Source organism: Nanorana parkeri, unplaced genomic scaffold (genome assembly GCF_000935625.1).
Source record: "Nanorana parkeri isolate BGI_ZX_2015 unplaced genomic scaffold, ASM93562v1 scaffold906, whole genome shotgun sequence".
In the NCBI taxonomy this organism is placed as follows: Eukaryota; Metazoa; Chordata; class Amphibia; order Anura; family Dicroglossidae; genus Nanorana; species Nanorana parkeri.
In genome coordinates this window covers 645,929-667,506 of record NW_017307174.1, presented here as the reverse complement: position 1 = coordinate 667,506, position 21,578 = coordinate 645,929, and the positions used below count along the sequence as shown (strand labels likewise).

Sequence of the window (21,578 nt, the reverse complement as noted above, 5' to 3'; positions counted from 1 at the left end):
GATACCGAATTCAGCTAGCTCAGCAGTTACTACTTCAAGAAGCACATGCTCGTTTTATGCTGTTTTTGACAAAAGATGTGTGGTTTTAATAGTGCATCTGAGGTCTGTACAGCATTACTTCCCCTAACCGCTAGGAGTTTACCAATGATGAGTTTTATTGTATAATAAAGTAGTGACATGCGAGAGTTTAGCACCAGGTGAATCTTCTTAATAAAAAACACTGAAAAGAGCCACCAACCTTTAGTGACAATGCATACCTTTTTTGTCTCTGTGCTCAATGTTTGCTCCCCTCTCCAACAGAGTTTGTACAAGCTCCTCATGTCCACCAGCACAGGCAAGTGTTAGTGCCGTGTCATGATTACTTTCCGTCTGTCATGAAGCACAAACCATAAGAAGTCATTAAAACACACAAATGGCAAGATTTCTCAAAAGCAGAACTGCTATTTTGTAGGAATTGTGTACAGTAGTTATAAACATCAAATGTTATCCTGACTATGTGAAAAACTGCATGCTGACCTAAAATTCATATTTTCACACATTGGAATTTTCAGTGTGATCTTGAGAACCACTGATGTACTCCACCAAAAACTTTGTATAGTAATGATTTGGTCAAGCAATGCATGACGCAGTATAGAGCCCTGCACTGAAAATCCATTGCTATACATTTTTTTCAAACACACACAACTACTTGCATGTTGTCTACTTCTGGGAATTAGCACAGTGTACAGTTGTCCGTGGCCTGCAACCACACCTAATCCAATACAAAAAAATTAAATACAACAATGTTTAACTATTAAAAAAAGACTGCAACTTCAACTGGAACAAATAATTTCCAGTTTCTCCCTATATTGCTGAACAAAGTCTTACTAGAAATTAAAATACAAATTACATCTTTTAAAGAGGGCTCTCAATTTGCATAAAATGCTTACATAGGACTAGAATTTTATTATTTTCAAATACATTTGTCATAGTACAATCGGTTCTTACCTGTGCATCAATATCTATGGAAGGGTATATAGGTAGCATGGCTGAAGGAGATATGATGGGACTTGGAGTTGGCGTCTGAGGTTGGGATATGGAAGTAGCAATGCTGTGGGTAGGAGTGTTTGAGATTGCAGATGTTCTTCCACTCACTGCTGTTGAATAAAATGTCTACACTTAGTCAGGCAAAAATTTATTATAGAATAGTGACGTACTAATTAAGAATGGAAAGGTTTTCATGAAATTCAAAGATTTATTGCCCTAAGCTTAACTCAAAAGCTTTAAAAAAAAAATTAAATAAAAAAAGGCATGGTGGGCAAAAAAATATTATGATGGCTGGGTTTGAACAATATGAAGACTGCCACAAGCACATTTTTAAGAAAGTAGCTTGTACTAAGTAAAGCCATGCCTCAGTTTTTAACAGGCTTAAGCTCAATACTTTAGCATTCAAAATGCTTATAAAACACCTGTAAGCCTATAACAATGCCCCTCCTCTTGTGCATCATTTGTGTGCCTCTAATCTCTAAAGTCAAATCTGAAGTAAATTGACCTGCTTGGTTAATATATCTGGAGTACATCAAGGAAATATCTGGAGTACATCAAGGAAATATCTGGCCCAAGCAAAATAGAACAATTAAGGGGCAGGTCCTTAAACTAGGTAAGAAATATTTAAAGCCACACATTTGAAACACTATATAGTAGTCCTGTCACTAAGTTTTAGGCTGTATCATGAATTTGTCAAGCATGTTATTAAAAAAAAAAAAAAAAAAACAGTATAAAAAAGGTATGCAATGCGTTTCAGAAAAAACAAACTGTTTTCAAGTAATGCAAACGCCTAACAATCAAATTTCTACTCTTTCAAGTCTGGTTAAACTACATATTCAATATTAACCCACATAAAAAGCACAAAAAAAAAAACATAGCACTAACGCCTCTGTGGGTGGGTTGCCAGTAGCAATGGAGGTGACATTGAACCGAACCAGCAGCAACACAAAGCCTCTGACTTGGGCACTGTTCGCATCTGTATGTTTTAGGTATTATGTAGTGGGCGGTTTGTAAAAAGTTCTGCTTACTGTACCTTTGATGCAGTTTTCCACCAAAATGTGAGTTACAAAGAATGATGGTAATATACATAAAATATTCTAATATGCTTATAACACACTGCGCATAGCACCCACAACTAGCAGACATAAAAACGGGGCCTTAAAGAACAAATCAAACTGTGCCTGTGCTGTCAAGCGGAAAGTCCATCATGTTGGGAGTTATATATTGATAAAGGGGCCATGTATTTCAAACAGCGCAAGGATTGCTTAAAAACAATACACACATCTTTAACCATTCACAGGCTTCCTAAGGTTACCCATAAATAGTTGGCAGTGCTTGCCAGACATGTAGCCAAATTCCTAATTGTACATTGGTTCACACAAACAAGCATCCTGTTATATTGCAGACGTACAATTTTCTCTTCACATTCTCAGAATGTTAAAGGTGCAAAATAAAGCCAAGCTTAATCCAGATACATGGAAGGCACACAGTTTTTCATACAGGAGAAACGAAGATCAAAATTGCACTAATTGCACAAATGATCACGCTAGAACCTGCATAGTATTCATCAAATTAAAAACAAGGATTTTTTTTTGGTAATTAAAAGTAAAATGCTTTTCTTAGAGTCCGTTGAGGGGCACAGGAAGTCTAACCTTTGGGTTATATTATCGCCTGCAAGAATTGTCCCTGGCAAACAAAAACTGTAGGTCAGCTGAGGAAAACTCACACTACGCATGCTTCAGTTTGTAGAAAAGCAGTACTGGGAGCAAGTTCATAAAACACAGAGGGGTGGAACCAGTGTCCCCCAACAGACTCTAAAGAAAAAAGTATTTTACAGCGAGAACAAAAAATCCTATATTTTTTCTTATCCACTGATGGACACAGAAGTTATAAACCTTTGGCCTGCTTCCAAAAGCAGTTCATATGGGACATGGGCAACACAGCAAACGCTAACAAGCCCAAGGAAAGTGAGGACTATTTGCAGTTCAAAGAGTCATCAACTAGACCTTGCAACCAAAACTGGCATCAGATGAGGCTGCAATGTCCACCTGGAAGGATGTAGGGAACATGTGAACAGGAAACCAGGTGGCAGCCTTGAAAATCTAAGAAACAGTTGCTTGATGCTAAAAAGCCCAAGAAGTGCTCACCGATGTAGTGCAGTGTACCTTGACGGGAGAGGGTGAAAACCAATCCATTAGACAATAAGCTTAAAATTATGGTCTTTCTGAGCCACCTAAGGATGGTGGAATGAGAAACCAGTGCACCCTTACGGGCTCCAGGAATTGGTCTCCCCAACAGAAGCAGTGGCTGAGAGATAGACAGTCACAACATAAACCATATTCAGACATTTGAGGGAAATTTCCTCTTGGTGAACTACAGCCAAACGGACGGAACACCAATGTTATACTTGAGATGAGAGACAGAAACACTAGGTAAGAAGGAAGTCCTGAGCATTACCACCACCTTGTCCCTAGACAAAAACAGAAAGAGTTCCTTGCAGGATAAAGTCGCCAGTTAAGACATTTACTTTGCAGAGATCATGGCTACAATAAAACGCCACTTGCGGGTGACAGTATAAAAAGAAATGTCTCTAAAAAGTTCAAACCATACTTCCTAAAGCCGCTGAAAGACCTAGATTAAGTTCTTACGGAGTGATAGGGGAACGGACAGGGGGAGCTACATGAAGAACCCACAGTACAAAAGGTCCTATTCAAAGAATGAAAGGCCAAAGGTCTCTAAAATCAGAACATAGAAAAAGGGCAGAAACCTGACCCTTGATAGTGCTGATAGAGCCAGCACTGGTCCAAACCAAGCTGCAGGAAGGAAACATTTGCGTAAAGTAGAAACTCCAGGTTTGAAGCACGGGGACACCAAATATGCCTTCCATGTCCTATGATAAACAATATAAGTAGTTTCCTAGCTTTGAGCATTGTAGGAATCACAGACTCTGAAATGTCCCTTTCCTGCAGAATCTGATCCATGGCAATAAAAACAGTGACTGAAGCAGAATGGCAAATTAGTTCTTGAGGCAGAAGATCCTGACGATCATGTAGAGCCCACAGTGCGTCTGCTAGGAGTCTTGTCAGGTCAGAGTACATAAGCTTGGCCAGTCAGGAGCTATGAGGATCAGTGAAATGCCCTTCAGCTTTATCCTGTGAAGCAAATGAGAAATACTATTCAGGGGAGAAAAGGCAAAGAACTGGTAAAACTGATACCATGGAACCACCAGAGCATCCACTGCTTCCACTAAAAGATCCCTGAACCTGGAGACAAACCTGTCCCAGTTTGTGGTTGAACCTGGGGGGTCCACATCCAGTGTGCCCCATCGACAACACAGGCCCTGAACACCTCTGGGTGTAGGGACCACTCTACTGGGTCCAAGTGCAGCCAACTGAAGAAGGCTAGAATGTGAAGTTCTGCATAGGACAGGATCTGATCTTTTGCCATGGCTGGAATTCTAGTTCCTCCCTGATGATTGCTGTACGCCATTTTTCCAATTGAATCAAGATTAGATGACTCTCCAGAAATATGATCCAACGCAGTAGAAGCAGCCAAATAACTCTAAAGTATCAAGAGGTTATTGATCGGATGACCAAGCCACTTGCACTGACTGCCGAGGACGCCTTCTCAGCCTGACATCCGTCACGAAGATCCTCCAAAAGACGGGAAGGAAGAGCATTCCTGACTCCAGGGCAGAATTCCTGAGCCACCATGCCAGATACAACCTGCTCCTTGTTAATAGATGAATGCGTCTGTCCAGAGACTGGATCGACCTGCCCCACACTGACTGAATATTGCACTGCAGAGGTTCCTGTACTGGAGCAATTGAATCTGAGACTGGAGTTTAAGTTTTTCCTGTGGAAAAAAACACTCTGGCCTAAGCTGTGTCCAGGACTTGACTCAGATCCTCTAAACCATGGAGTTCCAATGCCAATTGATTAAGGTTCATGATTTTTCCAAATCATAACACCTGGACCTCAACTTCACATTGTCTGAAAGAGCCTGTGTTGACTATTCCCTCTACAGAAGGTGACTGAAGTATCACACAATAGGAATGCCACAAGAATGCAGCAGGGCTATTTAAGGGGCCAGCACCTTGGTAAATACCTCAGGCGCAAACAAGATGCCGAAGGGCAGGGCAACAATCTGGTATGGCAGAGGGTCCACAGCAATGTTACTGGAAAGATGGACATGCAAGCAAGCATCTGATGTCCAAAAAAGAAAGTCACTCTGGTAAAGGTAGGCAATCACAGATTAAGTAGATTTATTTAACCCAAAGGGAGAGATTTAGATCTTTGAAATCCAGAATGGGCTTGGGAATGGTGAAAGAAGTGGAGCAAAACCCTCCATCTGCAACAGGAACTGGGGCAATTAAACTTTGACCAGAAGAGCACAGATGGCTTAATGGAGATCTGCCAACCTGGTGGTGACAGGTTAGTTGAAGGCTAACTCCAGTTTGTAGACCTGGAATACCATCTACAGCACCCAAGCTGCCTGAGATGCAAGCTGTCCAAGAGTCCAAAAACAGTAACATTTTCCCACTCTGGAAAGTGGGGATCCACCATCATGCAGAGGAAGGCTTGTCTGAGGATATGATAGGCTGAGTGCCAAGTCTTGCAGATGGACGGGGAACCGAACTGGGGAAAGGCGAGGTCTTGGAAGTTTTTTCAAAGCAGTGTGCACCACATCAATTATAGCCCAAATGGTCTCCTTTATTTGGGAGTAATACTAAACTGCGACTGCTCAGGGTCAAAGACTGGAGCAACTCAGAATCAGACAGTCTATGTAGCCTATGGCTCCCAAGACAAAAAGGCCACAGTTAAATGAGATATAGAATCCGTGGGAGAGGGTGCAGGAATGTGCTTGTGGCCTCTGCGATTAGAGTCAGCAGAACACTGGGTAGTTTGGGTCATAAAATCTTGCATGAACATGGTAAAAACCGCAACCCTGAGGGAAGGAGGACCAGTCACACCCAGAAGAGCCAAAGAGGACTTGAATATCAAAACAAACAGCAAAGGATAACATGATGCCAGGCTGAAGACGTTGCCACTATCACAATGTGTGCTGCAAGCAGCCACAGAACTATTAGAAGAATGTGATTTAGAGGGTGCACCCCATGTCTAGAATGAGACAGGTTGCGACCAGGTGGCAGTAAGGCAACATAAAAGGTGTGGCTTAAGAGACAAGGCCTCAGGTACTCCCCAAACCTGGACAGCTGGTAGCATGTAAAAACATCACTGCAGACAAGAAGCAGGATTGAAGTATCGAAGGCCAAAGATCCATGTGACTCTTTCCAAGCAGGAGCAGAAGCTGAGAGGTGCTTCCACGATGCTGTATGGTGGGAAAGAGTGCAGAGCACGTGACACTTTCCCCAGCAGATGACGTATATGCTCAGTCCCAAAACGTTAATCTCTTCTGTGGCAAAGGAGATAGGGAATAAAGTCATCTAGGGACCCAAGTAATTGAGGTTGCTCCCAGTGCTCAACCAGAAGTGAGTATTCGGGGACATGGCAAGCGCTGAGGCAATGCCAATGGCTCAGGACCAGGAAAGCACTCTACAAGGAAGAGGGAGGGGATATCCTGGGACTGCTTTTTTGTTTGCCAATGTCTAATCGTTATGTGAGCAGTACTATAAACTGAGGGTTTTAAACTCCCTGTGTCATTCAGTGGATGAGAAAGAAAAATATTCTTGCATTATTCACAAACTTTTGTAACTCAATTCTTAGCTTGTGGTAGTTCATGAGCCTATACAAATAGATGGAAGTAAGCTGTGCTAAATGTTAAGATTAAAAAAAAAAGCAAAATAACTTTTCCCCCTAACATTATGAATTATAGATTCATAATGTAAAACTGAACGTATGAATCAGATACCTTTAATTCGGACCGCAATTACCCAGACCATTTATCAATGTGTCAAAAATATTGCCACATTTGGAATAAAAAAAAAAAAAAAAATCACTATTTTATTGAAACAAGTTGATGTTCTACTGCCTCAATTTATCAATTGTGATGTCCTAAGAGACATTAGCTATATCTTGCCCTAGAACTTAACTTCCATCTGCTCCTACTATCAACAGGAGCGCTAACAAATTAGGCTGAGAGAGAGTTTAATTTAAAACGTCCAACAGTCATTTAGCGTCTCAAATCATCATCATAAACACCAACCTCCTACATATCTGGGAAGGTTCTCATTCATCCAGGTCATGGTGCATCGGTAAAAAATAAGTCAAGGCAACTGGACTTGCTGTATTTTTCTTGAAGAGGTTTTATTGATCATCCAACCAGCTTTCTCAATTCAGAATGGAATTCTGAATTGAGAAAGCTGGTTGGATGACCAGTGAAACATCTTCAAGAAAAATACAGCAATCCAGTTGCCTTGACTTTTTTTACAGATACACCTCCTACATGTTTTAATATGTTGCTTTCTTTCCTCAAAGACCACAATACTTTACAGAATATTAGCTGCAGACACTAATTGGTTCTTCCAGTTAAGAGTGGTTTAGTATTTATTGAAGCATCAAGCATAAGACTTGCGCTAAACCTTTGTACCTTCATGTTTGTCTTATCAGTTTGATGCGACACATGTAACATGCAGAATTGCAAAAATTAACAAGTGGCACCAAACTTTCTAAATGTCACCTCCTTACAACTGGCATGTGCAGAAAACCAATATAATCTGGTAACAAACTTAAATGGTGCTGAAAGCAGGGTTTACCACCATCCATCCAAAATATATAAAAACTTTAAAAAAAAAGGGGAATATTGTTCATGCCATGTAAATCAAATCTTAGGCCGTAGCCAAAATCAGATGGCTCTGGGTATCCCTGCTTAATATTTTATAGACTGTTATATCTACAAGAATCTAAAGTTACTAAACCCACTACTTACAAAAACAAATAATAAATTTGACTTTAGAAATTATCCTTCCTTTTAAAAACAAAAAATGTAAACCTAGACATTTTTGTTTTTTCAAGCAAACCTAAAATAACAAAATATACGAACACAATTTCCTAAGTCACAGAAGATATTAATACAGAGTAAACACAGATTTGTACATTTTAGCAAAGGCAATAAACTAGATTTAACTAGTTGTACTATCATACCCACCTGCCATGATGTCATCCAGAGTGTCAGTGAGAGTCTGGGCAGGACTGGCTATCATTAACCCTTCTTGTGTTTCTGGCAGGACACCTTGCCCCAGCCCTGTTAGTTGTGCTTGACCTATTTCTTGCTGTCCCACAATAACTCCTTGGAGATCTGCAAGATTAGTTATGGGCCCGGGAGATAGTGTACCTGTTGCCAGTGGCAAAGCTTGAGGCATTGCCAAAGGCTGCATGGGAGTAAAGCCCATTGGTACTGCAGTCTGCTGAGGGTCCTCTTTGAGCAGGATGGTGTCCACCTGCTGTAAGTGGGCATAGTCTACCTCTGTGATCTCTTCCCCAACCCCTACAGGAGTTAGCAGCCCCAGGTGTTGACAGGACTGTTGCTGTTGTTGCTGCTGCTGGAGCTGAATTCTCTGAGCCTTTACTTCTAGATACTGCTTTTTCAGCTGCTGTTGGGTCTTGAGTTGCAATTCTCGCTCTACTTTTTGGAGCTCCTCCAGTATCTTTTGCTTCTTCTGGATCTGTTCTTCACGGGTTTTATTCAACTCTTCTATCTTCTCTTTAGTCAGTTGGTCTGCATGAGCCAGCTCCAAGGACTGTAACTGTGCATTCTTTTCAATGGCTTCTTTGATTCTCTGTTCAAGCTCCGTCAGCTTCCCCTGAGCTTCTTCTACAATGCTCTCTGGAGACTGACTGCTGATGTATCCCTGTGCATCCTGGCTGCTCTCTGGCACATGGCCACTGGACTTCTGCTTAGAAGCAGCTGTGTGAAAAAGAAACCCCCTCAGAACCAAATGGAAGCGCAAAATTAATAGTATCCTCATGACTGTGTGCCAGACATGAGGAAAACTGTAAGAAAACTATATCCACATCACACACACACACACACTTGTAAATGGATAGACTATATAAGCAAATACATTTCAAATTAGAGAGAGAGAGAAAAAAAATGAACATTGCAGGAACAAAATTTAGGTTATTCAGAGCAGTTTGCATTATGAAGCAAGACTTCTGACATTTGACACAAAATTTTTGTTTAGTGGTCAAAGTAGACTTAGCTCAAAAGCAATGTGTCTCTGAAGATCACAATTTTAAGCGGCATATTACATATTATGACTAGTCAAGTCAACCCAGAAACCCTTACATTTCTATTACTTTATAGCTGAAACTTCCAGCAGAACCAAAAGCAGCAAGATACCACCACCTAGAGAAGCCAGTAAAGCAACGTCAAAGCTTAGAACATTTGTCAAGGACCTCCAAATCAAAAAATAAATAAAACAAGAACACTTAACTGATGTTCCTCCTCTTCTAGAAAACTCAGAGCCCCTAAAGCAGTTGTATGCACCAGGAGCTATCGACTACACGTGTATCAATATTAAACAGTTCCTGAAAAATTTGGTTTCCTTACCATCCCTTTGCTGCAATACAGATAGTTGTGTAATGCATACAAGGCACAGATTAAAAAGGCACTCCACCTAAAACCAATATCTGTGTTTCGGGCAGACTTAAATTGCCTGGTGGCCTCTTACACCTTTTGGGAACTCTGGTGACAAGATCTCTGCCCTTGAGGTCCAAGGCCTGCATACTTGCCATAGCCATTATGAGGGGGTTTCCATGATTCCAGATGTGTTCCCAATTTTTAATGATAAACAATGCTACAGGAGAAATGGGAGCACTACAAGATGGATGAGAACATCCAAAACTCCAAGGTGGGCAGAAACAGCCAAGAAATAAAGCAGCAAAATCTTGCTACTAAGTCCCCAAAATAGGCTGGCAGGTCATCTATCCTACCACATACCTATAAACTTATTACTTCGATGGATTAGCTAGATCTTTTATTGCATATACATATAAAAGGTATGTTTTGAAGTTCTTCTGTGACTTTTTAAACACTAGCAAAATTAGCTTAAAGTGACACTAAACTCAGGAGTTAAACCTTAATGCATTCTAGTACCTTAACTAGTAACAAAAATGGATCTTATTTGTGTATCACTCTGTAGATCTTCAGATTATCTCTGAATTCCTGCTGACGCTGTACTTCCTTCTGGAGGGTGGCTACTTTTGTTCCCCATGGTCCCTGTGGGTGTTGTAAAGTAGCCTCCGCTCCAAGCTCACTCCTGTGATGGACTACAATTTGAAGACAAATTAGTAAACAAAATGTGAGATTGTAGTCCATCACAGGAGTGAGCTTGGAGTGGTGGCTACTTTACAACACCCACAGGGACCATGGGGAACAAAAGTAGTCACCCTCCAGAAGGAAGGACAGTGTCAGCATGAATTCAGAGATGATTTGAGGATGTACAGCCCAGTGTTGCACACATTTTTCTTTTAGTTAAGGCACTTGCATGCATGTTTAAGATTTAACGCCTGAGTTTAGTGTTACTTTAATTGCCCGCTGCCGTCATATTCTCAAAACTACAACACACCATCCCCCAGTTAGGGCTCCCTAGTATGTATGGTTCTTTAGCAATTTTTTTATTAAAAACCTTAAGGCCTCGTTCACACCATCTTCAGTGCGTTCCGGCCCGAACTTACAAAAAGTGAGGAAGGGGCAGCTACAACGATTAGGAATGTATTTCTCTACTCTGATTATTGTTCCTCATGGTCTGGCATCCTATTCTGGCTTGGAAAAAGTGTCAATGGGGTTAATGGACAGAAGCCGACTGACTGTAGGAGAAAGTTAATCTTCGTCAGGATAGACAGATATACAGAATACAAACATTTGTAAGGAGTCAGTTCTTAATGTGCATTCTACTGTGAGAAGCATAACCCTATGGTGCGGGTGTCACCTACGGAACAGTAGGTATATTATGAAGTTTAGAAATTTCTCTAAAACACCTTTTTTAAAATTTTACCTTAAAATAAAGGGTTTTAAATAGCGGAGTTTACTAGTTCTACATTTTTTCCTACTAAGCTTAGTACAATGCAGATCTATAAATTTTATTTAACTGTTAAGGGAAAAAAAATGTGAATGAAAAGCTAACACTGAAGCAGACACCAGGTCAAAAACTAGTAACCTGTGGCAAGAGCAGGAACATGAAAGCGTAAAAAGCACCTGAAAAATGATGCAGGTTTAGGCTTACAATGATATAAACACATTAGATGAATGTACTACCACACAAAGTGCTTACGATGGGGAGAAATTGTATGGAGAAGACTATGACCAAACCAATAGAGAAAATGGAAACAAAGGGTTAACATAACAACTACTATAAAGAATAGTGAAATCACATACATGTAAGGCAAACTGTTCAGGTATACAAATAAGTAACTCTGAAAACACATGCTCAATTTGGAGCCACTATAAGCAAATGTCTGTGTATTCAGCTAAGAACAGCAGTCCAAAGTCAAAGTACGTTTTTGTAGAAATTGAAATTAAATCTCCCACAGGACCTGCCCTAGCAAAGTATACGTTCTCTAATCTTTATGAATAGTCTTTTATTGCAATTATGCCAGTAATTTGCATTAAGTTCAGAAGCTTTTCCTAACTGTTGTGGATCCACTGGCAAAAGACAAAACTATTTAAAACATTTTTTAAAAAATTGAATCTCTGTTGCATCTTAAAGCCGACAGTCGGCTCTACAAGTTTAAACAGAGTCCCGGCGGCAAAAGTCGCCGGGAGTCTGTTTAAACAGCCCCGATGCTGGCGACGTACACTGTACGTCGTCAGTCATGAAGGGGTTAAAGGACGAGAAAGAAAATAGGAGTTTTGTACTTCTTGTAAAACCCTTTTTCCTGAAGTTCACTGAGGAGCACAGCAATTTAGATACCATCAGGTTATACTACCATCACCTACGAGAGGATCCGACACTGGCAAACAGAAAAATTGTAAGTCAGTTCCTGTATAACCCCTCCTCTACCCAGCATGCCTCAGTTTTGAGGTAAAGCAGTACCAAGAGCATGAATGGAAACACAAAAGGGATGGGAACTTCAATAGATAAAAATAAAAGTACAAAAATCTAAGTTTCTGTATTATCCATTGGGGAAAATAGTAACTCAGATGGAAGCAGGACATCCAAAAGCAGTTAAAACTTGGGGCCCGTTCACACCAGTTGCAATGCGTTCCGGCCCGATTCTGGCCGGAACATACTGCCTCGCATTGCGGCCGGTTCAATTTTTAGTGGGGTAGGAGGGGGCGTGGCGAGCCATTGAAGTGAATGGCCCCATAGCCACTGGATCGCAAGGCACATTGTGCCTGCGGTCCGGTGCGATCAAAATAGTGCTTGCAGCATTTTGATCGCACCGGACCGCAGGCACAATGTGCCTTGCGATCCAGTGGCTACGGGGCCATTCACTTCAATGGCTCGCCACGCCCCCTCCTACCCCACTAAAAAGCAAGCCGGCCATAATGAGAGGCAGTGCGTTCCGGCCACAATCAGGCCGGAATGCACTGCAAGTGGTGTGAACCGGCCCTTAGGCTTCATTCACACCTGAGCATGTGTAATTCAGTGCATTTTTCGCTCGTTCATATGCGTGGCAAAAACACCTGCATTTTTAAAAAAAAATCGTTTTTCAGTGCGTTCACTGCTACAACCACAATCAGAACTACCCAGGAAATTGCACGGTTTTATTTTTTTTTTAGCGTTGCGCGTTTGTCCGCATGTACGAATGCGCAGGTGTGAATGATTCACATTAGAATGCATTGCCTTGTGTGTGTTGTGCGTTTCGTTGCATATCACTACGCACGTAAAAAATGTTCAGGTATGAACCAGGCCTAAGGGGTGGGCATGCACTGCAACAACTGCTAACAGGCCCAAAAAGAACCAGGGGACTGCCTGCAGCATAGAGGCCGTCTGAAGGATCAATCTGGTCATATTAATGGCTCGGCTTCATCTGGTTCAGAGGGAGTGTAAGGAGAATCTACCTGAATCTCAGACCAGGAAAAAAAAACAAAGCTCACCAAGGTGGAAGAGCCACAAAGAAAAAAGGCTAAAAAAACATAGTTACACTTTTCTAAGCAAAGTTGAAGAAAATACATCTATCCTGTTAAAACACCAGCAAAAACATAATGCTGGGTAGAGGAGGGGTTATACGGGAGCTTACAATTTTCTGTTTCTGCCAGTATCCAATCATCCTGCAGGCAGCAGCATAACCCAACTTTCTGAATTCCTGTGTCCCTCAAATGGACAGAAAAGTTAAAATTGTGGCTTTAACTACTTCAGGGCAGACATACGTATATAAGCGGAGCTGTCCTGCAGTGGTTATACCAAGATAATGATAGCTGTCCCAAGGGTTTGGGTGGCTCGCACTTGTATAGAGCTGGGAAGTGTGCCATTCCCCCTCAATCTCACACAATTTTAAGGCTTGACATATTTGGCACCGATTTACCCGAAATTACCCCTTCTTTTATCAGAAAATTGGGTATTATTTCTAGTGTATTTTATCCTAAAAATATTGGCTTGATAAACCTTTGTGCAAATATCGTGACACAAAACTGCAACTAGGATTTTTTTTTTTTTTATTATTCTACAGAGCCTCTGGTTTCAAAAAAATATATAATTTTTTCGGGGGTTTCGGCTGTTTTCGAACCAAAAATTTAGATTTTATTGTGTGCAAAAAATAAAAATTGCTCCAGAAGGTAAGTGGTTAAGTGGAATGGAGAAGGTTCCTTTCCCCACCAAATTCCTACATTTCTTAGAGACACTTCTAGCTAAATCTTTCTGCCCTTACGCCATGGCTATTATGAAGGCATTTCCCTCAACCCACTGAGGTTTACATTAATTTCACTCTTTTTGTTCAACTTTGCATGCCTTTATTTAAAATGGTCTCTACTTTTACATGCAGAGGGACAGTTACAGGAGTAGGGACAAACTATATAAAACGGCCAGGGGTGCTTAAAATGGTTGGTTTTTATTGATATAGGTTTATCTCACTTTACAAAAAGAAAACAAAAATGCTGCTGTATCTGCTTAATTAGCTAAAAGGGGCTTTAATTTGTTTTTCACTTCAAGCCCATCTAAAACAATGGTCATCTAAGACTATGACCAAGGTGACAATGTGCTGTGCGATTTCACACGGTAACAATAAGTGAAAAATCAATGGATCTACTGGCAGGAACAACAACAACAGGTAATACAACTAAGTTATAGGGGGAAAACAAAAACAGCTCTGTAAAAGCTAGTGACAACAGCAGCAGGTGTTATTTTTGGTTTTGCCCACAGTTCCACTTTAGGTAGGAGGAAGACTCCATGCTCATCTATGTCAGAAGTACACGGGAAGGAGAATTAATCGAGGATATTTTATCAAGGGGGGTCAAAATGATAAAAAGCCAATGGGTCATTCCGTCAGAAGTACAGTCAAATCTCTATGTTTTAGGTGGATTTTACGTGAAAGTGTATGCGCTACCTAAATCCTGTATAGCTACCTTTCATACTAATATATTTATAAAATCAAATTTGGCTTGTAGAGACATAACATGTTTATCTTTTAGATCTTTGATTAAATAAAAGAGACACATTGCCTCTAAGCAGGAAATAACAGGCAAGAGGACAAAAAAAAAAAATTTGTTTGACCATAAAGCAGTAGAAAAAAAGCCTGCAATGCTACAACTTACCTTTACTTCTGACAGGAAGGCTTGTAGACACACTTGCTGGAGGTTTGTCTGGCTCCTGGGGTGGAACAACCATTGGCAGTGCCTGCATTGGTACACGAGGTGCCTAAAAAGCATGAATCAACATCAAAACAAAGGTTCACGCTAAGCAAAAGAAAGAAAAATCATAACTACCAATGCCCACACATGCTCGTTACAGAGCCAAATTTTGAAACTATTCTCTCTTCATCTCCTTACAGATATCGAAGATAACAGTTTCGGCAAGCAACCACTTTTTCAGCATATCATTGTCTCCCAGGGCCATCTGCTCACAAGTGTGGTCTTCTAGAATCACCACAAATACAATACCTAAACACTAGCCATCTTTGGTATTTCGCCTCCACCTTGCACGGTGATGGCTGCTCCACTGTTAGTGGTTTCGTAAAAGAGTAAGCAAGAATATACTTTCCAAAACCCCAGTTTAATTTTAAGAAAAATAAAAAAAAATATGAAGGTGGTCCATAAAAGGATGACAGAATATTTCACTCTCTCAAAAAGGCCACTTCAATAACAAAACTGTATTTATAGTTTTCAGCAAACTTGAAGATGTCGTTATTTTTGGACAGGGTAAAAAGGTTAATATAAAAAGAACCAAGACATATATTACCCGATTCAAATCATGAGAGGGTGGGGTGAACTGTGTAACATCAGGAGGGGGAGCAGAGAGAAGGTTATTGGGATAATCCAACAGGTAGCAAACCACACTGGTGTGACCTCCTTTAGCAGCTTCAATGAGCATTGTAGAACCATCCTGCAAAAAAACAAACAAAAAAACACCAACTCATTAGCATAAAAGACACCATACCCATAAACTGCAAACACTGAATTATTATACAGAACAAAAATATTTTTAAAAAAACCTGCTGAATCTTAACTTACTGCAGACCTCAGTGAATTCAACACTCGAGAGCTGCACATTAAGCTTTAGAATAATTGTTTTGTAAAGTTTTCATAGAAATGTTTGTGCCCTCTCAAACTAACGAACCAATAAAATTCAAGCATGCAACGTTTAAATCTAATTAGATGTTTTTAGAAATACCAAAACTCTGTACAAATTTTGAAATGAGGCCCAGTGAGATTCACTTCCAGATCAATCGAGAGCTGGCCTTCCCCTTTTCACAACTCGCACTACCCAACTGACCCAAGAGTGTAATAGGTAGCTTGATTTGCCAATAGGAAGAATCAGGAGATGAGACAGGAAGGATAACATCACAACGTTGCCAAGAAGCAGGCAGAATCATCATATTAAAACTCCTTGGGAGTGTTCATAATGATGTCTAAAAGCACCTCTAGCAGCCTGCATTTTATTCCCGTAGCTAGTCTAACTTGTTTTAGGAACTGAGACATTAAATCATATTAGGGAATTCTGTACCTTTAATCTGTGCGTTGGATCAGCACCATGGGCCAAAAGTAATTCTACCACAGCCAAGTGTCCTCCAGCACAGGCAAGAGACAACACAGTGTGATCGTTGTTCAGTGTTGTCCGGTTGACATTTGCACCTAAGACAGAAAAAAAAGGTAACAAAAACCATGAGCAAAATCGCTCTGTTCTGCTGATTATATATATTTATTATATATATTATTTAGATTTATATATATTTTTAATATATAAAAACAGACAAAATAGAGAAATACTACTCCGTCTTAAAAACACATCAACTAAACCTACATTATGGATAAAATGTCCAGCTTAAGGTATAGGAGCTTTAACTGAACACAAGCCAACTTAAATTAGGCAAGTTTGTTGATTTTGGAGCACACCTACAGTAAAAAAAAATAAAAAGCTGGAATGTTCTACCAATTATATTAAAATGCCACTGTAGAAGCAGAGAATAGGAAAACATTGTCTATGCCACTGCAGGTGCTGAGCGCACACACACACACTATTTATAGATGAGATGATGACTGAACAATCTCAAGTCAAGAGATGTGGAAGTGGCTCAAGAGAAAACAGAGCAAGATAAAACTGTATTCTCACAATATGATTTCCAGGCCTTGCAAAGAGGCAATGTGGGATGCAATTATACATATAAAAAAAATACATGTACCTTTGCTAATGAGGAACTGAACAGTACAGACATGACCAGCTCTTGCGGCTTTCATCAAGGGGGTCCTTCCTCCTTCAGATTCATGTTCCTTAAAACATAAAGCAGTTTAATTTCAGAAAGTTTAAATTCAGACTTGTTACATGGACTAAAAAAAAAAGAAAAAAAAAAAAAAGAAGAAGACCTACCAAGTCAGCACCAGCTTGAAGCAGCACATCTGCCACATCTGTATGCCCATTCTCACATGCATATGTCAGAGCTGTGTCACCTGTTGCAGTTGTTGCATGAACATTCGCTCCTGCAGAAAAAGAGCAGCCATATTAATGAATCATACCACATTAAACACAACAAACCTTTATGAATTAAGAATAGTGAACATCTACAGCAATGACAGACCCACACACTATTACAATATATTTAGGAAGAATATTTATTTCCTGTGAATTAAACAGTGCTAAAGCTTCTGGGGTTTTTAATGCTAAAACTTTGAAATTGCAATGTAAGAAAAAACACATGCATGCATACTTGCAAAACTATGTGCCTTGTGGCTTTTCCAGAAGGTCTGTCAGCTGCTGTGCGGGGACAGAGCAGGATCAGAGAGTCTTTATGACCTCTTGGTTTCAGCACTGATCAGTCTATAGGCCACACCTCCCTATTAGTATGTCAATATACTCTTATATTTGTATGAGGAGAAGGTCCATCACTGCCCAGAACAGTGTGGATTTTACCAGTCCGTTCTGCGAGAATGATTTAGATCCTTCAGACGGTAGCACCATTTAATCCCCTCCCACTAATGCTGACAGATGAGGCAAAATGGCATATTATATAAAATATGGATAATGCACACATTTTCATGTATGCATGGACAATTGTTACTTTTTTTTATAAAAAGGGTTTGCATTGAAAAAAAACCAAAACAAAAAAACAAGAAAAGGATACTTTAAAGATGAATGTCTATAAAAAAAACCTCAAAAAAACCCCCAAACACACACAAAAACACAACATACCGGCTGCAAGCAGATATTTGACCAACTCTAAGTGACCCTCTTGTGCAGCTTCCATCAAAGGAGTGGAACATCCAAGCTCTATATCTGCACCAGCTTTAATAAGGAAGTCGGCTACTTCCAGAAAACCTCCACAGCAGGCCAGTGTGAGGGCAGTCTCCTGGGTCTCCTCAGTCTGTGCGTTGATGTTTGCACCTATGCAACAAATGTAACGCAGGAATTATCACAGGATTTGAAAAATATTGATAGACAACTGTATCTAGAGTAAGGTTGGATCTATTTTTTCGTTCAACTCGCGGGCAGAACCAAAAAAAATAGACCAGATTCCTTCATCAACACTAACCGTGTGTTAATCGAGGAATCCCACTGTTTACATTGTATTCCGACAGGTGCCGCTGGCACCTGTCAGAATACTCAACCAGAGTAGGCAGCTCATTGGCTGCCAGCTCTGATCGATCAAAGTTTTCCGATCGGCTCCTGCGATCAGGTGATCGAGGGATGTCATTCGAAAGGGTGCTGACAGAGGCAAATACTGTGTGTGAATTCCGGCCAGTTCCTCAAAAACCAGCCGAAATTCGAACACTATATGGGCACATTAAAGCTCTGCTTCACAAACATGTTGGTTCTGGATTGATCAATTTACATACAATAAACATTTGAAGGGGATTTTCAATTTTGCCACTAGAGCCAAAACTATCTTTTGCAGAATGGAGAACTTTTTTTGTTTTGCATCTAACGAGTATTAAAACACCTCTTGGTTTATCTCTTTGTACCTCTTGGAGGGAAATCCTTTTATTTGCAGACATCAGGACACAGATCGCTAAAAAAAAATCACTAATTACTAGAATAGTATGGAAAGAGTACAACAGGACAGAAGTGGTGGAGAACCTTACCAAAGTTGAATCAGAAATCCAATTCATTTTACCATTACTAGGCAGGAAGCAGAACTGCAAGAGATCATTCAACACCAAGAAAAATAAATGTACGCATATACTACTATGCTCACCTTGCCCGAGCAACAGTGCAACCATTTCCTCATGTCCTTCTCGTGCAGCTTCCATAAGAGGTGTATAGCCTTCATCATTCACCTCCTCCAGGTTAGCACCTCGCTCTATTAGCAAAGCCGCCAGTTCTACATGGCCACCACATGCCGCAAGGGTCAGAGGGGACTCAAAAGAGTCAGCAGGCATATTCACCTGGGCTCCACTGTCAAGGAGAAGTCTAGCCACCTCTACATGGCCATCCTGTATGGGACATAAAAGGAAACTGTTAACACAAGGGATAGAGGAAGTCTTAAACATTGTTTATACTGCAACCTACAGGATGGAACACTGCCAAACAAGAGAAACCAGTAGCCTAGCCCAGGGTATAATCTATCCCATTTCCAGCATACATTAGTTTTGTAGCAAAACAGAACCAAACAGCATGATCAAAAAAACAAAAACAGGGAGGAACCGGTGTCCCTGACTAGACTCCAAGAAAGGATTTTAGGCCAAGTACAAACATTATATTTTCTATGTTCTTTCTCGCCCACTAAGGGACACAGGAAGTCAAGGACTTCCAAAGGGAGTCCTACTGAGGAGTGGGCAACACAGCAAACTCTTAACAGTCCTAAGTAAAAGCAACAGGGAACTAGGGACTGCTTGCACTTCAAAGAGCTGCCTGAAGGACCTAATGGTCGAAGCTGACATCAGATGGGGCCATAATGTCCATATGGTAATACTTAGAGAATGCGTGAACAGAAGATCGGGTGGCAGTCTTGCAAATCTAGGAAACAACAGCCTGATGCCAAAAAGAGCCTGAAGGATGGTCTCTTGAGCCACTTGGAATGACAAAAAGGAATGAAGTCTTTTAGAAAGAAGCCGTAGCTGAAAGACACACACACCCTAAACCACATTCTAAAAATGGAGGGAAATTTCCTCTTGATGAACCACAGCTAGACAAAAAAGGGACAGAAGAACATTCTGGTTGAAGTGAAAGGCAGAAACAACATTCTGCAAGAAAGAAGTCTTGGGACCTAAAAGCACCTTGCCCCTATGCAAGACCAAGAAGGGTTCTTTGCAGGATAAGGTAACCAGTTCAGACACACCCATCGGAAAAGTGATGGCTACAAGGAAAACCACCTTGTAAATTTAAGAGTTGGAATGCCTCAAATGGCGGTTTCGGAAGTGCAGAGAGAACCAGATTTAGATCTCATGAAGTCACCACAGTCAAGAGAACTTAGCCACACCAATCAAAGCCAAGGAGGTCTTGGAGGAGGGTATATACTCTAGCATCAGAGGAGAGCATAACTCCAGGTTGCAGATGTCAGCACCATCAGTAGGTAAAAGGCAAGGCTTTGAGGATTTGCAAAACCAGGACAGCTGGTATTTGGCGAGGGTCATTGACCAGAGGGTCAGGTGGCTAGAGGTGATCAAAGTCAAGGCAGGCGAGCAACAAATCTGGTCTAACTGGCCAATTCGCTAAGTGAGTTTTCAAAGACAAGGCAAACACCAAGGTAATATCAGAGGCTCAGGACTTGGAAAGCACTCCCCAGATAACTTAACCAGAACTGTGTCTGGAAAAAGTTCCATGCAAAACGGAGTTCCTGATGGCCACTTCAATACCCCCCCCCCCCAATTGTCTAGTTCAGCAGGTTCTGAATGCGGTACAGTCCAAAAGCCAGGCTGATGGCATTTGTGAAAAAAGCTGCAAAGTGGAGGGGAGAATTCCAGCAACAGTGTAGAGAAGAGTCTTGACTGAACAAAATATTGTAGGAGAAAAAAAAGATTCTAGTAAAATAGAATAGTATTTACAACCGCAGAGCTGGAAAAAAAAAAAAGACGTCTATTCTCCCAGGACACTTGCGAAAAACGAAGGCATACTCCTAGTAGGGGGGTTTATACCTGGGCTGTCCTACAGTACTTTTTACTGTCCAGTCTTTCTGTAGGAAGCAGTATAACTTCATGTGTCCCTTAATGGATGAGAAAAACCACTTGTATATAAATGTTATACCTTTCAATATTAAGAACATGTTTAATTTTAGTACAATCTAAACGAAATTTCAAGCCAAACTACACAAATAAAAAAGGTTATGCTTGCCTTCATACAATCTGCATTTAGTACACCACGCTGCCTAATTGATGTATAACAACTAACTGATGTCTGCTGCTTCAGCTTTACAGTGTAGAGAAGGGGCCTCAAACTCAATTCACTTGGGGGCCGCTAGCCAAATTTCATAAAATGTTATACTTCAAAACAAAATGTAGCTATATATGGTACCAGTGTTAATGCCTACGTGTGTTTATAATATCAGTATATTTTTTGTGATGGTTTGTGTATTGTCCGGATTTCTGTGAGTGATGTTGGTATGTGTGCATTTGTTTTCCCCCACAGGTTTTCATTTTTGTCAGAGGACCAACAGTGTCACATTTTTTCTTGGTAGTCACTGGTGTAGAGGCTACACACACCCATGAGGTACCCAGAACTGATATTTGAAACTAAATAAAAAAGAACTCTTTAAAGCCCAATTGAACATTCAATTTAAATTAGTTTAACACATTCCAGGTGCATCAAAACAGCAGGTTTGCAAAGCAGTTGTTTTTTGGATTTAAAACAAAAAAACACAGCCTAAGTAGAAAAGCCTGTGTCCAGCCAACTTGCAGCGTAGTGGGACCCTTACTCTGTATGAAAGAAATGATCTCTTCGCAGAGATCTGACAAACCTGCTGCTGAGTCAGAATCAGGGCTCTTCAATTAACAGGGAGCGTGTTTTTTGGTAATTTCAGAGCTTTAGGTCTGACTTAGTAGGGGATATGTCAGACCTGTGCAGA

At 40.6% G+C, this 21,578-nt stretch overlaps 1 protein-coding gene across 5 annotated transcripts in view; it reads right to left on the bottom strand.

Annotated features, from left to right (window-relative positions):
- Nucleotides 1-21,578, bottom strand: part of ANKRD17 (ankyrin repeat domain 17) — a 111,532-nt gene that overhangs the window by 23,836 nt on the left and 66,118 nt on the right. For 3 of the 5 annotated variants that reach the window (XM_018565996.1, XM_018566000.1, XM_018565999.1), the window contains exons 8-17: nt 18,774-19,011; nt 17,771-17,962; nt 16,952-17,061; nt 16,767-16,854; nt 16,091-16,218; nt 15,326-15,469; nt 14,683-14,785; nt 8,134-8,892; nt 988-1,136; nt 258-369 (exon numbers count right to left, since the gene is read on the bottom strand). In XM_018565996.1, coding sequence (XP_018421498.1) covers nt 258-369; nt 988-1,136; nt 8,134-8,892; nt 14,683-14,785; nt 15,326-15,469; nt 16,091-16,218; nt 16,767-16,854; nt 16,952-17,061; nt 17,771-17,962; nt 18,774-19,011 — 2,023 coding nt within the window. The remainder of the gene's footprint in view (nt 1-257; nt 370-987; nt 1,137-8,133; nt 8,893-14,682; nt 14,786-15,325; nt 15,470-16,090; nt 16,219-16,766; nt 16,855-16,951; nt 17,062-17,770; nt 17,963-18,773; nt 19,012-21,578) is intronic. The other 2 variants (XM_018565998.1, XM_018566001.1) reach the window with 2 other exon arrangements.